At 44.6% G+C, this 17,462-nt stretch overlaps 1 protein-coding gene across 1 annotated transcript in view; it reads left to right on the top strand.

The window, feature by feature from the left end:
* The window catches only part of NTN1 (netrin 1), a 93,550-nt gene that overhangs the window by 41,061 nt on the left and 35,027 nt on the right, over positions 1–17,462 (top strand). The window contains exon 2 of the mRNA XM_026043618.1: positions 8,903–9,091. Within this exon, the coding sequence (XP_025899403.1) occupies positions 8,903–9,091 (189 nt within the window). The remainder of the gene's footprint in view (positions 1–8,902; positions 9,092–17,462) is intronic.

Here is a 17,462-nt window from a genome sequence, read left to right on the forward strand (position 1 = left end):
TTACCCTGGGATAGCAATGCCTTGTGTGCAGGATGCTCTGGCTCCCCCTGCTTCATCCTGGCCGGATCTGGGACAGGACCCCAGGTCATGCTTCACTTTTTAGCTGTTGGGCTGTGATTTTAAGAAAGAAATGCAGAAGTGTTTGGAGAGGTAGAGCTGAGGACAAGAACTTCGGGATTGAGATGCTGATTTGGTACCTTGAAAATCATCCTCCACCTTGCAGAAGTTCATAGCTGCCTAATGTCCAAAGTGGACTCCTAGGAGGAAAGCACTGACCTGGGGTAAGAAGCTAGGGAAAGTCTTTTTGCAAAGCACAAGCTCCACAGTGGTCATAGGAAAGCTGCTGTATCCAGTAAGACAGAAACCACAAAGGCCAACAGTCTAAATAGATAAATTGTTCCCAAGTGGATTCCCCTTGGGCTCCAAATAAACATCGACACTTAGTAAGGACCTCTGAGCTCAGTTCAGCAGACAGTGCAAGGCTGACTGCTGTGTACTTTCTCTGATAACCTGTGGGTTGGAGGGTGAGTTCTCCCATCAGCTCTGGCTTTAGGAATGGCACCTGGGTGGTTTACAGGATACAAACCATTTCTTTCAAAGCATTTACAAGCTCAGAAGCTGGATTTGGATAATGCAGTTAATAAGAAAGCATATGGCTGCCTAGGTCTCCCAGACTGAAATGAAAAGTCTGCTTCTTGCACTTCTTGACATTTCCTTTCTAAAAAAAAATGTTATTTTTGGGCTTAAGCATACCTGTAAATCTCCTGCATGATACCTTATCTCAGGAAAAAATTCTTTTGGTCAAGTTCTCAACTACTGAAGAAAGGGAGACTCCTACTACATCACTGAGAACATGCCCATTCACATAATTCTCAATATGATCATTCTGGGACCCAAACACGGATGCCATGCACCAATTCCAATATGAAATTCAGGAGACACTGGCATGAGGTCATCTGGCTAAGTCTCTTACTATCTCTTCATCAGCACAGATGCAAGGTCCAACTGGAGATCTTGTTCCACTCCTTAGAGAAGGTGCCTCATGGCCCTGTTCAATACAGGCTCATGAGCTGTCTATGAGACTCAAGCCTTCATCTCCTTCATCTCCATCCCCGTTGACTACTGATGGATAGTCAACTGCCTCAAGGCTTTGAACGAGTCATTGAAAGTCAATGCAAATGTCCCAGGGGATTCAAAGCATGGACACGCAAATCACTGGGGCCTCACTGTCTGAAAATAGCTGTTTGCCACGTGTGTCAGTTAGCAATGGGAAGATGTGATTAGAGATTGTTAAAATCTGGCTTTTAATCTGAACATCTTAGAGCTATACATCACCCAGGAATAAATCTTGCTCTTCATCCTGATTCTTCCTGTCAGGCCAGAAATATCATGCAGACTGCCTGGAAATACCTGGTGAAATTTGGGTTCTTCAGTCCAATCTGGAACTAATAACTGTGGAAGCACTTACAAAAATATCTCCCTTGCTGAAATAAAAAAAAAAAAAAAAGCATATATCATACCACATTCAGACAGATTCACATTATCAGTTAAGCCATGAGTTGTGTCTCTCACCATTGAAGCCAGCTCCCGTGAGGTCAGATGCTGGAAGGGTGGATAGGGAGCCACCGTAACTGGTTTGTAGTGACTGTTGGACTTTTGAAGGAGTATCATGCTATTAAAAAAAGCTTTGGTCTCACAGAACTGGAGCTAAGTTAGTCTCACAGAACTGGAGCTAAATTAGATTACTGGGAATATTGACAGAATAATCCCCGGTAGCTGATCTGAGAGGACCCATTCTTTCCTCTTCTTGGGTGTGATCTACAAGAGGCTTTGGACTTTTTCAATGTATCTGTTCTCAAAACCACAGGACAGCCAGTCATTCCAAGGTGCTAGTTCTGGACTTTCCCAACTGTATGCTGCCCAGTTTTGACATTCCACATCTGAGCTGGCTCAAGGTGCTGGTGGGCAGTTGGAGGTGCCTGGCTTAGTCATATCCTCAGCTTGAGCGAGGGTAAATCTCCAAATCACATTCATAGGCTGGATATCTCAGATGCTGACATTCAGCATTTGCTTTTCCTCTCTGGTCCTTAGCAACTTTGGAAGTTCACTCTTCCTGCTAACACTCCCGCTAGTAAACCAGGTTGCTTGGGAAGTCTGGTCTACAGAGGCAATTTGTTTATATAAAGAGCACTGCTGGACTAGAATAGCTCAGCAGCTGCTAATGCCCACCGCATGCAGCCCATCTCTGTGCTCATCACTGGGCTATGTGAGCACCCACTAGCAGGACTAATCTTTGTCACTGTCTGTTGGTGCTCTCCAGAGCCTGGAGTGCAAGCAGGAGGGACAAGGACCCACAGACATCCTTCTAACAGGAATCTGCTCCTCCTCCTGCCACACAGCTCCTATGTCTTCCCACCTCATTCATTTCCAGCTGAGTTTGTTTCTTCAGGCCACTCTCAATTTATCCAGATACCTAGGGTCTCCCTATCCCTAATCCCAATTGTCTCCAGATCTCCGGATCCATCCAAGACAACGCTCCCTGGCCAGCCACCCTTTCCTGGCACCTAACACTTTGGCTGATCTCTCCCTCTCCACCCCATCCTGTCTCTACAGGCTCTGTTTTGAGCTTAGCTTAGCCAGTAAAAACAAAACACTCAGGGAATTTAGCAGCAAAACTCAGTTTTGATTGAGCACATGTCCCATTTTTCAGTGACTTACAAACTCAGTTGAATTAATCAGGTCTTCTTAGAGACAGTGAAAAGCACATCCCTACCAAGGAGCAGTGTTTTTCTTCTTAAGTCTTGGCTTCAAATATAAGGCTGATAGATTTTCTTTAAGGAAAGAAATCCCCAAGTGTGTTAGCATTGGCGCAACACTGTATTTTTCACTAGCCTTATTTCTCATTAGCAGTTGAAACATTTTAGCAGGAAGTTTTCCAGAATTATTTGTTCTGAGTCAGACATTCGATTCCAAATGTTTTAGCCCAAACAGTGAGTTTGGCATTTTTTATGTGAAAGCAAACAAGGGTCTTATCATTGGAAATCTCGGGCAGGAGTAAGTGTTGCTGTTACCAACTTGAAGTCTACTATTGCAAAGTGTTCTCACATCCTGCAGAACCAAAGTCAAGCAGGGGAATATTTCCAGGACCTCCTGGGAGGAGCATGGAACCCTCAGGAACGAGTCTGGAGGAGGTGGACAAGACCAGAGTTTCTCTGCTGATGTTGTTTCTACCTGGAATTGCCATTCCTTGGTTGTTGTTTTTGATTTTTTCTCATGCCTCCAAATCTTTTCTCTTTTTTTTTTTTTTTTTTTTTTTTATGCAATCAGGATGACTTTTTCAATGTGTTCTGCCCCAGGGCCCTTCTCTCTTGCTTCTCCTGTGGTTGCACTATGGACTCTTCCTTGGTTGCCCAAATGAGGAGTCAGAGGGCTAGCAGATTCTTCCGCAAAGCTTTGGCCCCAAACCAAACTCAAGGAATGCTCGGGGTGAATCAGCAAGAATAGGGCTTTCTTTCATCAGCTCCGTTCTGCTGCAGGCTAGATTTGGGGATTTGGGGCTAAGGTTTCAAAAACGATGCCAAAATACAGCTGTTCATTATGTGGTGTGTTTGCACACTTTCCTCCATCCCTTTGCTCTGTCAGGACCTAGCACAGACTCTTTGTCTCCCTCTCCCAGCTGCAATACACTGATGGATTTCCCCTTTGATGGACTAGCTCAAGCAAACCAAACCTATCCCCAATCCTCCTTGATATGCAGACTTAACAGCACATGCAAATAAATTTTCCCAAGCAAACATTTTTGTTTGGTGTCATTCAGCTGGATCTGTGGCTAACAGCACCAAGCTATGGTGGGAGAGCTCTGCCTTGGCCCTGCAGCCCTGGTGGCTGGTCCTGTGAGCTTGCCCTGCAAGCAGGGATGGATTCAGTCACTCAGCTGCAAGGGTGATGTGCAGTTCCAATGCTGATGACTCTGACGGCTCCAGTGACCATGCACTGGCAGTATCATGGAGTACTTCACTCCTACCGTGGCCTGTGTTCATCCATGCCCTTCTGTTTTGCTGCAATAGACATGAATATAAATCCCACTCTCCAGCTCAGAGGTGAGCATATTTGTGAGACACCATGGTTCTGCTCTGATTTCATGCCTGGCAGCTACCAAATCTTCCAACAAACCAACCAAACGACACTGGGCCTGAAAGGACGCAATGCTTTAGGGGATCACGGGAATCACCCTGACCTGTCTATAGGGGCTTTCCCTTTATCTCCTCATTTTAGTGAGCAGACGGGTCTGTGCAGGGCCTGGCTCCTCCACCTCCATTGCACACCTCACTTTATTTCGAGGCTGGAAAAAAAAAGCCCTTCAAAAGGTAAAAAGAAAATCCAGGGGTATTTTTGGGACTAGGGACTCCATGGACCTTCCTCCTGTGCTGCTCTGAGTTAGGAAAGAGGCTCCTGGCAGAAGTGGGTTTCAGCAGCCAACTGGGTGGTAAGTCCCTATCTGCACCAGGCTGTCAGGGACACAAAGACAAGACATGCAAAGCTTGCTCCTGCAGGAAAGTAATCATGCCTGAGGCTGAACTAGTGTTTTTTTTAATTATTTATTAAAAAAAAGAAAAAAAGATATCTGGAAGAGAATACTTTTAAGGAGACTGATTCTACTCATAAATTCAAGTCAAACTTAGAGATGAGATTACTTTCCGCCCCCGGGCTTCCTCTATCCTCTCTCTACCATTTCCTTCCCTTTTTCCCTAAATTATTGTTCATAAAAATTAAAACAAAATGTGCTGAGGTTTTTGCTTGTTTTCAAAAAAAAGTGATTTTAATTTCAAAAATTGCCAACATATAAGTTTTGAGAGGGTGGGGTCTTTTGAAAGAGTAGGATCTTTTGAAAGGGCAGGCTCGAAGCATTGTCATTGCTGAATGAAAACCGCAGAGAGGAATGTGTCCTGGGAGATGCAGGGCCATGGATGCGGGGCCTGGGGGACATCGTGGCAGCAAAAAAGACCGTGACTGCAGCTTCCATCACACATCTCCAGCCGGCTCCTCTGTGTCAGATATCTCCTTTCATTCTTGCACATGGAAAACCCTACCTGTGTTGATCTTCTTCTATGAATTAATTTGACCAAGATCAAAACCATTTTTTAATGAAGAGATATTGCTGCTGATGTTTCTTTGACAGGCTCCATACCACAGCTCTCCTCTTTTCAGATCTAGCCTTCTCTATGCTTCTAAACATCTGCATTTAACTGATATCTGGTTGTTCATATCAGAGCCTAGCAGTCCAGGTAGGGACTGTTTGATGAAGGTATGTACATCTGTGCACAATAAAATCAGCATACAAAGGCTAATGAAGTCCTTGGCAAAATAAGAGAACAAAAGGAGCAGGAGACAGCAGCACTGAGCTCAGTGCAAAGCAGTCGGAGCCAAAACATTTCATCAGAGATTTCCCAGCACCTGGCAAGTGGTCTGCTCCCAGCCAGCTCTGCTCCGTGTCTGCAGATCATGCAGATGCATCTTCTGTGCTGGGTGAAAAGAACAGCCTGAGGAGCATTGGGGATGTTGATGCTGGGATGTGATTCTATTACAGCCACCAAAGACTCGTTTGTAGAAAGAAAGGATGGGTTACTGAAGAGCCACTTAGGATAGTGGGGAAATTCAAAACATGAAGCAGTGTCTGGAAATTAAAGCCAGGCCAATTCATGTTAGAAACAAGGCAAAATGCTTTAGCACAGTGGGTGATTAACCATTGGACTAGGGGAAAGGCGGAATGGTAGCCTCATTTCCTGAGTGCCTCATGCCCAGGCTTGGTGCAGCTCCACAAAACATGCTAGGGCAGAGCACAAGGAGAGTCCTCCATGCATGAGTACCTCTTACAGTCAGATGTGGGACCTAGGGGTAACAGCAGGTATCACTGTGCTGCTGGATCTGTGAAACCCAGCTCTGATGAACCCGACATTCCCTCCATCGAGCATCTCCGAGCTCCTACCACTTGTCTTCTCTGAGCTGTAGTACCAGTGTGATGGATCCTATCATGTCACAGCCTTGTCCCCAGCAAGGATCTTTCCTATGCCTGGATGGGGCAGTCAGACCAAACCTCTCCCACTGGGCACCCGTAAGGACATCCGGTTAGAGACTTACCTGACGGTTAGTGTTGACTGATGGCGGACAGGACACAGAACCTGAGTATTCAGGGCTCAGACACTTAGCTATAGGATGGGAGAGAATAATTTTGATTAAATCTAGTCTCCTTGAGCCAGTTTGGCCCATGCTTTCTGCACAAATATGTGTATTCAAAAGAAGGATTAAAAAGCATCCATGTGCCTGGGATTAAGAGGGGATCTCCATCTGCCTGGTGCCCAGCAAAGTGCCCTGGTGCTGACAGAAAGCATCAGGAAGAAGAGCATTTTATATGTTCTAGAATGAGATTAGTTTCTAAGCTGATTGAAAAATGTGTGTCTGCTAGCTAGAAGGAAGAACCAAGTCTTCCATGAGTTCATGAAGCTCCGTGAATAAATATCTCCTCATGTTTGTCAACTGGGACTAGTTCCTGTAGCTTGTAGTTCTTAAGATATAGTTTTCAATGACTCTCAAGTCTTTGAACAATGGAGATGTGCCTGCAGGGTTTGAAACCTGTATCTGGGATGACAGACCTTCCAATTGGGGAACTTCTTTGCTTCCTTTTTCAAAGCCAAGTCCTGAGGCTGGTGCCTCTGAGGATAAAGGTTGTTGTCTTGTCAGCCACCTACAGCTGGGAGGATTTCTGGGCTGTTGCCTCCACATCACAGCCACCATCCTCCTCTCGTCAGGACAAAACTTGCAGTGAAGCCACTAGCCTGAAATAAGTCTTCAGTTCTCACTACAGCTGTATCTTTGCTGCATGATCCAAGAAAATGGTTTAATCTGAGTATCTTGGTTTCCCTTTTGTAAAAATAGAAATGGTACTTTAAATGCGTCACCACCTCCTTTCTGCAGGCTTAGATCATAAGCTGTGCAGGGCAAGAATCACTTCTAATCCTCTACTTGCACAGTAGTGCCACAGAACTGTGGTGCTGGCAGGGACTACTCAGCACGCCACAAGAAAAGGAAAATACCATAGCTGAGTAGCTGCTAGCATGCTCCTAGCAAAAGCTCAGAAAACTCTTCCTGAGATTAAGATGGAAGGGGAAAAATCTACAAAGGGGAATGCAGAAAGCACTGGGTGCGTGCCCCCTCATTTCTTTTAGATGTCAACAGCCTGTTTAACTGCACTTGCAGTGTCAGCAAATGTGTCCCTGGGACAGGCCAGCCATAAAAAACAGCAATTCCCTCTGTGGACAGGAGCTGGCTCTCTGTTCTTGATTGTCTTGTCCCATTCAGGTGTCCTTAGATGAAAGCGTTGTCTCTGACTGGTGTCGGGAATCTCACTTACTCATGGACGACAAACCTCTTTGGGGCTGCTCTTCTCACTAGCAGCAAGTTGGTCGTTGCATCTCCTGCTTTGGGAACATTTGGATCTGGTGAGGAGATGATGCCATGTTGCACTGCATTAGCTAGAAAAATCAAATTGCAAGAGGAAGAGTAGAGAGAGCATTTCCCACCCCAGAGTTTGGAGGCAATCAGAGAGTTTTGCTCTCTATCTACCCTCTGGTTGCATGTCAAGAGTTATTCGAGGATTGTTCCCAATAAATAACCCGGAACTGCACTTTGATTTTCTGGGCTGAAATTTGATAATTAAGCAAATACAGCACGTCTTTGTCTTGGGTAAGCACCATAAGGTAAACAGGAAGGAATGAGGGATTAAGATGTTTCTACTCTAAAGGAAGGTGACAAGCCCAGAGCGGTGACACCTTCGTGCAGCGCCAAGAGGCCCAGCTGTGGGTTGGCATTGCACAGATGTATTGTTCAGGGGTGAAGAGCAAACAAAAGCAAGGGGAAAGGAAAACAAACTATAAAATTCTCTGCAAAGCACATAGCCCCAGCAACTGCCTCTTGATGTTCCCTTGACAGCTCTGGGGTTGAGCTTTTGAAGTCCTTAAGTCTTCCTTTGCAACGGCCCCTTGTTAAAATAGTCCCTGTGTTGACATTAGGCTGCATATGGTGGAGAAATTGGGTATCTCCCATCAGGTTCAATCACAGCAGATTCTGTCAAAGCAGAAGGGAATTTCTTGGTATTTGACTAAGTGAGTGTCCCAGAAACAAGATAAGAGATGCTGATGCATGTGGACCAAGTTTTATTTGCACATCCCAGGCCACAGAAATTTGATAGAACCTCATGCTGCAGGTACCAAAGCAAGAAAGAAATACAACGGCAGAAACAAGCTCAGAAGGCTTTGAACCAATACACGGAGTTTAAATACCCATAGGTACTGGGACTGCATGGAAAGGCAAGCGTTGGGAAAAATGCACCAGTGGTGCTTGGAAACTTGTCCTTCTAACAGCTCAAGGGAGAAACTTTTGTTTCCCTAATGGTGCAGAGAGTCTGTGATAAAATTGGTGGGGCCAAGGGGGTTTTCCACAGCCACCAGGAAATGGCTCTGAGGTTAGCTCTCCATGGGGACCCAGCTTTTGAGTCACTAACAAAGTGACTCAAAGTGGGGAGAGGCAAAAGATGTGTTTCCTGCTCTAAGTCACTGTGGCGAAACCCTGCAGAGTCTCAGTGCTTTCAGATCCCACACTACTTCTCCAAAAATCCAGGATTGCCACCACAATGCTGACTTCTCTGAGGAGGTTTGGGTTAGCAGAGGGTTTCCCTTAGCTGGCAATGGCATCGTGGCATCCCCTCCTTGGACATCCTCATGTTTCCATCACAGATATGTGGTCCTAAAGCAGGACTCAAAGTTTAGTGTGCAGACTCCATGGGGTAGATGCCTCCATGGTCCTCTCAGGATGCCACTGGTGACCGTTCCTGCTCTTCTCTCCACAGCCTGCAACTGCAACCTTCATGCCCGGAGATGTCGCTTTAACATGGAACTCTACAAGCTGTCGGGGCGCAAGAGCGGAGGTGTCTGCCTCAACTGCCGGCACAACACGGCGGGCCGGCACTGCCACTATTGCAAGGAGGGCTTCTACCGTGACCTGACCAAGCCCATCTCCCACAGAAAAGCCTGCAAAGGTATGGGAGGGATGGGACCACACATACATCCTGATTCTCTGATTCCTCCTCCTCCTGTTGCCACAGCTATTTCAATGACAAACCTCGTGCTACTCCTTCTTCTCCCCAAACCAAACTTCAGAATGGCTTTTCTTTTTCTGTTATTTGTCATCCCCTGATCTCCCCAGCCCCCTTGCAAGAAGAGGGTCATGAAGATTTTTTAAAAATTCTCACTGCTGAGGATGAATTCCAGAATATTTTCAGTCTTTAAAGGGTCATTTTCTCATTTATAGCTTATATATATCCATATATATTTTTATTATGTATAACCATATTATTATTTAACTTCTGTTTTTTGCACACCTCTGCTCCGATGCCGCTTTATCATGGCCAGCACAAACATAAAAGTGTACATGGGTAGATCCCAGCTACAGGGTTAGCATCTCAAAGCAGGAACTACAAGTTTCACCCACAACTCCCTGGCTTGTCAGAACTGCCATGAGCCTGTGGTACTGGGGGGCATTCGGAGCCCGCATGAGCAGCTGGTGCAGAAGGGAGAGCAGACAACGGGTTAGAGGAACAACGATGCCAAGGGGAGCATCCCGGGAGCATCCCACGCAGCAGCGGAGCCACTCGCTTTCCACCCGGTTTTCCCTGGTGGGCACCCCAGCACGGCCGGGCCCCTGCAGAAGCAGCGCTGGCCTCTGCCAAAGCCCCACGGGCATCTCGCTCTGTCGGGAGGCAAAAACAGCGGCCAGCCCACCCACACACCCGCCAGCTTCTCCGAACGAACGCGGGGCCGGGAGCCAGAAGGGAAGCGATCCCGTCCCCTTGCAGCCTTGCACCCGCGGGGCAGCCATGAGCACCCACGGCACAGCCAGCTCTCTGTGTGTTTTCCTCTCACTACTTTGTTTTATGTAAGAGTAACTCGTAAAAATGAACTTTTTTTTTTTTTTTAAAATGTTTCCTCAGTCTGCTGGAGGTGGCAAAATAAATCAAACACAGGTTCAAACCTCAGCTGAGGAGATACCAGAGATTCACGCGGAAAGCTTCATCTGTCTTCTGTTTAAATGCTCCATTCCACAAGGGAAGGAAAGCTTTTTGGCCTGAGCTGGATATTCTTGGCTGGGAAGCTCTAGGTTTTCAGTGTTTGCATTTCTTTTTTTTTTAATAAAAATGCTTCTTCGTGTTTTTTCCACTGAAAACAGAACCTCTTTGCCAAAGAGAAAAAAAAAAAAGAAAAAAAAAAAAGAAAAATAATTTACTTATTTAGTCCTGCTCCCCACTTTTTTCACCTTGTAAAAATGATTTCAAGGAGCTGCTTGCAACCCAGCTATCGTGACGTTTGCAGCTTGGTGGAGATGCACACTGGTGGAACATGAGCAGAGCCCATAGTGGGAGAGAAAATTGAAATTTGAGGAGTGTAGAGAGGCTGGAGAGCCAACAGAGAGGGGATCCCAGAGGCTCCTTCAGAGCTACCTTTCCCATTTGCTGAATCGCTCTATTAACTGCTCTTGCAATAGCTCTCCAGATCTCCCATTGCCTTCTTAAATGACTCCTTCTAATGAAACTTGAGATCGACAAATTTAAATTCTTCTTTAACCCCCCCCATGATTTATAAATGCAGCTGTTGGATCTAATAAACACCAAGGTGTGCAATGAATATGCTTAGTAAATGAGCAGCTGCCCGACTCTTGGGGTCTTAGCACAATTTCATGGAATTTGGAGTAGTTTATTGTCGGCGTAATCCAGTGTCCTGTACAGACACAGATGAAATGAGGTTTCCTACAGCAAAGGATCTGCCTTTGAAAAATAGTTTTCCTGAGGTCTGGTTATGCTTTAGGAGATTCTTTTTTTTTTTTTCTCTGTTTCCCTTCACTGATTCAGGGACTGTTCTGAAATAATTGTAAAAACAGGCATTTAGGAAGAATCATCACCTAATAACTTCAGCCATTCTCAATTGATAACAATATTAATTTAACATCTCACCAAGCCATCTGTCCATGGGCAAAGCTCTCCCAGCATCTCATGTTGACTGAATGTGTTTAGAATTAAGAAATTAACTGTCCGATAGCATCTGCCATCTCTCTTCCTTACAACTGCTTTACATCTCATCTCACACAGCAGATTGTGTTTTCTCTGTCAGACTAGATTCTTTCAACCATTACATTGCTCCGTTCACGTTTTACACATAATGCTTTTAAACAAAATGCATTTGATGAATTGATAGAGAATTGTCAAGGAATTGTGCAGCAAATTTATCCATCCTCACAAGCATATGTTAGCTAGAGTGAACTTAAAACAAATGTTCTATGAAAGATCTGCTTAAGATGTTTTGAATTAATTCAACTTCATTAATTCAACCTAACAGACACATTCATTCAGCTAAACCATTTTTCCTCTTCCTCATGTTTCTTATCTTTCACTCCATTCTATAGATTAGGTTACATATCTTAATTCATGGTGCATGTAATGTCTCATAATAGAGAACGATAGTGGCATGAGTTGTGTAATTCTAAGTGACGGCTTGAATGCCTTGTTTTGGTAGCTTCTTACTTTTTTTTCCCAGTTATCAGTGTTAAAAAGTTTGCATGTTGACTGTGTCTTTTACTCTGAAGAAAAAAAGCACATGCTGCAAACTTTTGCACATATTGAAGGACTAGGTTGTGAGGTTGAGACAGTGCAATACATGGTGAGCAGAAGGCAAAGCTAGGCAGTGCTGTGCTTCCTAGAGTGATGGGGTTTTTTTAGTAGTAAACTTACAATGAAATGCACCTCATTTTTATGCTATTTTAATGAACTGAAGTTGTCTTAGCAGCATTTGTAGGCTCATAAGAAGCTGGGCTTTAAAGGTGACTTCTAATATGATAGTAGTTAACCATACAGTACTGCAGTTATGCCATGTTGCTCACTTGAATGTTTGCTTCCAGTTCTTTTCTGGAAGCAAAAAGAAAATTCATCAGTAATCAGAGATGCCATGTCCCAGAGCCATGCAACAGGCAGAGCATGGCATGAAGTCTGCAAACCACATGCAAAAGAACTGAGGAGAGATGCAGCAGGGATACTGCACAAAGTGGCAATGTCGGGAGTGTGCCAGAGCCTACCAAGACAGAGCTCTGAGCTAAAGTAGCGCTATGACTGCTGCAAGTAGTGGTCAGCCAAAGTGAGAGACACCAGTTACTCAAGTAAGAGCTTGGGTTACCCAAGAGTTTTGATGTCAGACTGCACAAGTGATCTCGGCTCAACCTTGCATGGATGTGCTTGAGTTGGACGATAGGTCTAGTCTTCTGCCGTGGGGCCTCTGCGTCCTCCTTCCAGACAGCTCAGAAATAGGATGGACCTTCCCTCTGCCAGCTGCACTTGGAAACCTGCTTCCTAGGGACATCATTTAGGTATGGGGGCTCTCCTGGCAATCTATCTCCCTGACATTATTTTTGACTTTTAGCAACCAAAACCCTGACGTGAAATGTTGAGTGCTCATCATTTAGAACTTGGAACAAAGATGGATTGTTCTTTCTCACTGATATTCTGTGAGAGCACAAACAGCTCTCAAAACACTGAAACCTTATTTCCCATTTCTTTTGCTTTCCCTCTGCTCCAAATGATGTTGCAAGTGAAATTCCATGTCTGGGTCCTGCAAACCTCTGTTCGTTCCATTCTGTCATGAGCAGTTATAAATCACTGGTGTTAGTTCTCTTGATTAAATTCACTCCTGATATTTGCCAGATTATTGGCACTAATGTAATCCTGTTGGAAGAGAGACTCTACAGGGCTTTATGGACTTACTATAAAGCAGCTCTGCACTTTGAGGAAAGGATTTACACACTTCTTGATGAAAAGATGACAAATGATACGTGTTGTGAATGCACTTTTGCTGAGGCTGCCAGCGTCAACTGATTGTGCAGGGGCAGAATTTGGCACATGGAGGGATCACATTCATTAGAACATAGGGTTTTGGTTAAAAAAGGGATTGGCTGCCTCCACCATGCTTTTCCAGCCCTATATCTTTGGTGATCCTGGGAGAATTTTTTATTTGTTTTGAAAGATTATTGGCCTATGCAAAAGATTGCTCCCAATTTACCTAACTGCTCCAGTTTGCACACCCAAAGGTACAAGATTTTGACATTGCTTTTTGGAAACAGTTTGGGTTCAAATGGAGGGAAAGTGACTACAATTTCTGTGGGCTGCATTTTCAGACCCTGGTTTTGGTAGGTGCAGATGCCGACTCCTCCCACCAAGCTACAGGCGTTGGAGTAGAGATGTGCACTAAAGTAGCTGGACCCCATGACTCCTGCTCTATATCTCTGAGATGAGAGCCCTGGAGATGGGACAGTGGGAGATGCTCCCCACCTCTCTACACTGACTATAGCGGGAGCTGCTTGCCCAGTTCAAAGCACAGAGTTCATTTTTTACATGGCTAAAGCCAAGGCAGATGAATCCTTTTCCTATCGTCTAGAGCTTCCCAAAGAAGTTGGGGGTGCAATAGGTGGCCAGGGTAAAATCCATATTGTAGGAAGTGGAGTGAAGGCTGAGGATGAACTCCACGGTCAGCCTCATGCTGAACTCCCACTGTTGTTCTCTTCTGACTTCTACATGTAAGATCCTGATGAAAAATGTGGAGAGACCCTGGAGGATCACTGAATGAAACACCTCATCCCATGACTGTCTGGGGATCCTCTACCAACCTTTTCTGAGAAGGACTTACCCTGCCATACCAGGGACTGGCTTGGCCACTGGAAGATGTCTCCTAGCCTTTCCTCATCATAGTGAGACATCTCTATCAAGGTGGGTCAGCAGACTCTATCGCATCAGCACAGGGAACTACGTTCTTCCGGATATCAGTTTGTTAGATCTACCCTTGATGTCCACTCTAGCAGTAGATAAACTGCATCTCAGGAGAGACAGTTTCTCTCCCAGCAGCAGCTTCATATTGATGCTCATCTCTAGTCCTGCTTGTGTTTATGTTCACACAATGAAGTCCAAGTACATAAATTCTTTGAATGCCACCAGCGGAGTTGCCTTTCACTATGAAAGCTTACTTCCCTTCCTTTTCATCTTTTCTTCATCTTGGAAACCTAGTTTGAGCTACGATTTAGATGAGAGAGGAGTCAGTCCTTAGTACTGGCAGGATTTGAATCAAGTTCTTACATCAAGACTTTATCACTTCTGAAAAATCACCCCACTGGAAAGGGCCCAGACATTCATGACATTGATCTGTAAAACACAGACTTTATTTTCTCATTAGGGCATACTCTTCCTTTGCTGCATTAACTTTCTAGCTATGTTTCTACACTGAATTTGTTAGCAGCTATGCTTTAGTCACCATGTTCCCAAAGGACCAATAATTCTTTGTATTGATATTATCACAAGTGTTGAGTTTATGGTTTCTACATCTAAAACTTGTTATTAGCAACTCTCAAAAACACAGAGATCACAGAATTCATAGACGGGCAGCTTTAATCTGTCCTGGGCACACAGGCACGGTCCATGAAAGTGTTCCAGAACAATGCATCTCACAGGAGGCCTGAGTGGGCCTGCCACAAAGTGCAACCACCTCCAAGGAATGCAGAGGGCCTCTGTGTCCCCGGGCAGGGCCATACTGCTCACTCACTTGGGCTGGAAGGGTCTTAGCCTCAGAAAGGGAAATAATTATTAGAGAAACTCTTAAAATATTTTGAATTTGTAGCACAAAATACAGAAAAGGAGGGAGTTTGAGGTTTTTTTGGTTTTTTTTTTTTTTTTGTAATGAAGACTCTGTCTTGATGACACACCTCTATGTGGTCGTGCCAGTTTTTACACATGCATGATTTTAATGGCATTTAAGCATCTAATTAAAGTTAAGTAGCCACTGATGTGTGACCCAGAGCTGGAAGAATTTGTTGCATCGGAGAGGTGGAATATTCCTGGGGCTCCACACAGCTATTTAGACACTTTCTAATTGCTTCAAGACAGATGGGGATCCATTTGCCAGCCTTCAGTCCTTCTATCCCTTTCATGCACACGTTCCAGTTCCAAGGATTTTCTAATTAAATCTAACCTATGTGAGTCATCAGCAAGGAACAACCCAAATGTTAGGAGCTCTGTGCAGTCCTTTTGTCTCCAAGACCAGGGCAGTTCCACCATCTCCACCCAACTCTAGAGGTGCAGCCATGCATGGTTGTTGGGATCTGTGCCCCAAAGCGTCTAGAAACCCAAACTATTGTGCTTCTAACTCCTGTAGTACAAAGTCTTTGTACTTTTTAATTTGTCATGGGGCAATTTGCACCTCTGCACATCTCAAAGTGCTCCAGTATTGGTGCTCATTCTTAATTTCTGTGCAAATAATCTGGAAAAGGGGTAAAATCTTGTTGTCTGATCTACCTAGCAAATTCATTGCTGATTTTCTCTGGTTACAATGAGAGATGCTTCCCCAGCATCCAGCAGCTTTTTCATAGAACTTTGATTTCAGTGGGATGTATTTAAGGCAGTCTGGAATCAAAGTTTTCACATGCAGACAACCTGCAGAGCCTCCTGTTCCAGTCCTCATCCCAGACGGAGCACATATGTCTGTGCTCTGGTCCACAATGTTTGGCCTACAAAAGCTGGCCTACAAATTCATTATCCAAAAACAAAGAGGAAAAAAAAAAAAGCAAGAGAAAAAAAGAAGAAAGAGAGAGGCCTGTCTGTGCCTGGTGATAACATCAGAGCAATTCACCTCAACGCCAAAAATACGCTTCGACTGCAGCTGTCTTAAAGCTCCAAGGAAGTCACTGATTTCACGTATTGCTCCGACCCAGGCATTTTCGCATGATTTGACCCCTTGGCAAAACCCTACTCTTCATCAGTGATGGATCTTCTCACCCACAAGCCAGGCATCTCCACAGGAGTCTCAGTATTTCCTGCCTTCATCAAGAGAGTGGAAGCTCTTGCTACACTGGGACCCAGGGTCTCCTGCAGAAAGCCACGTCGACATAGTTCCTAAGCTCTTTTCGGCAAAGCTTCCCTCCCCTTTATGAACATCTTTTTGACTTCCTGGTATTGGTAGAGAAAGCTTACATTTAAAGTCAAATTTAAAACAGACCTTGTTTAGGGAAGGGGAGGTGCAGAAGGGGCCTTTGACATATCTTCAAATAGGCTGGGAAGACATCTGGACATAAACAAGAGCATTGCGCTGGGACAGGACCTCACCTCCGGTGCAAATCTCCATGTGTCACTCAAATATGTCTGCTTGGCCGCTTAGGCCAGCATCCAGTGCGTGCACCAGAAACATCCGCAGTTCCCCAGGCCTGGGATAAATTAGATCTTGGATCATATATGTGTCTGTCATGGTACCAAGGGTCTCCCAGAGCTCATCCTGGGGAAAACCCTCATACTGGACACCTGTCAGCTCTTCCTTCTGTCCAGCTGAGCCAAGATGTGACCCAAGCAGGAGTTCCAGAGAAGGAAAGCACAGGGAGAGCCAGTTTAGCCTGAGATGCATCTCAGTGGCCAAGTGATAGCTCCCATTTCTTTTAGTGCAGGAGAGTGGGAAGGACTGTGCTAAAACAGCTCCAAAAGTTCTCAGGAAGAGAAAAAAACATACTAGAAACTGCCAGGGACAATCTCAGCTCAGTGTGATGGTTGCAAGGTCCTCCACTTCCTCCAGAGAGGCCAAGATGTTGTTGGAGGAGTTTAGGCCAGAGAATGCGGAAGGAGCATTGACTTTTCCACTGTAGCTTGGAAAACTATCCAAGAGATGTCTGCAGGTTGAGTCCTAAAGCCACGCTAGATATTTGAAAGATCTAATATTTGAGGAAAGTTTAGACTGTGCTGATTTCCTGAGCAGGATCTGTGAATTCTCTGGGTTGCTGAAAATCACATCTTAAATTTGGGACCTAAAACCTTCAAAGCTGTAGTTTAGATTGTTTTTTTTGTTTGTTTGTTTTCAGCAGAAAAAGATCCAAAAGCAATTATGAAGGGCAGTAATGGGTCATGCTTTTTTCAGAAGTGACAGGGTACCTGGTGTGAGACATAGCAGAGGGGAATTGGTACCACTGTTGAGAAACAAGCAACAACAACAAAAAGAGTTCTCCGTCATAGGTCTGAGATTCAGAGCAAGAACTGCTGAGTTCATTTGCATATCCAGCCTTTTGCATGTCACTGAGACAGAAAAAAAAAAGAGAGAAATAATTTGTCTTCCCCCATCAATATTTTCAAACTGGTGAGATAATTTCCTGTTTCAGATCAGTTAGCGAGTGACAAATCCTTCATTTTGTCAAGAACTGAATATTGAAACAAATTCCAGTTCAGGCCACTCAGCATGTATTTTTCAGATATTAAGAATAGCAAAATTGAAAAAGTTTTTTTTTTTCTCATTAGGAAAAAAAATGTAGTTAAACATACATTTGTCTGAACATCAAAAAAAAAAAAAAAA

The sequence above is a fragment of the Nothoprocta perdicaria genome, unplaced genomic scaffold (assembly GCF_003342845.1).
Source record: "Nothoprocta perdicaria isolate Ctin4 unplaced genomic scaffold, notPer1 scaffold_331, whole genome shotgun sequence".
Classification (NCBI taxonomy): domain Eukaryota; kingdom Metazoa; phylum Chordata; class Aves; order Tinamiformes; family Tinamidae; genus Nothoprocta; species Nothoprocta perdicaria.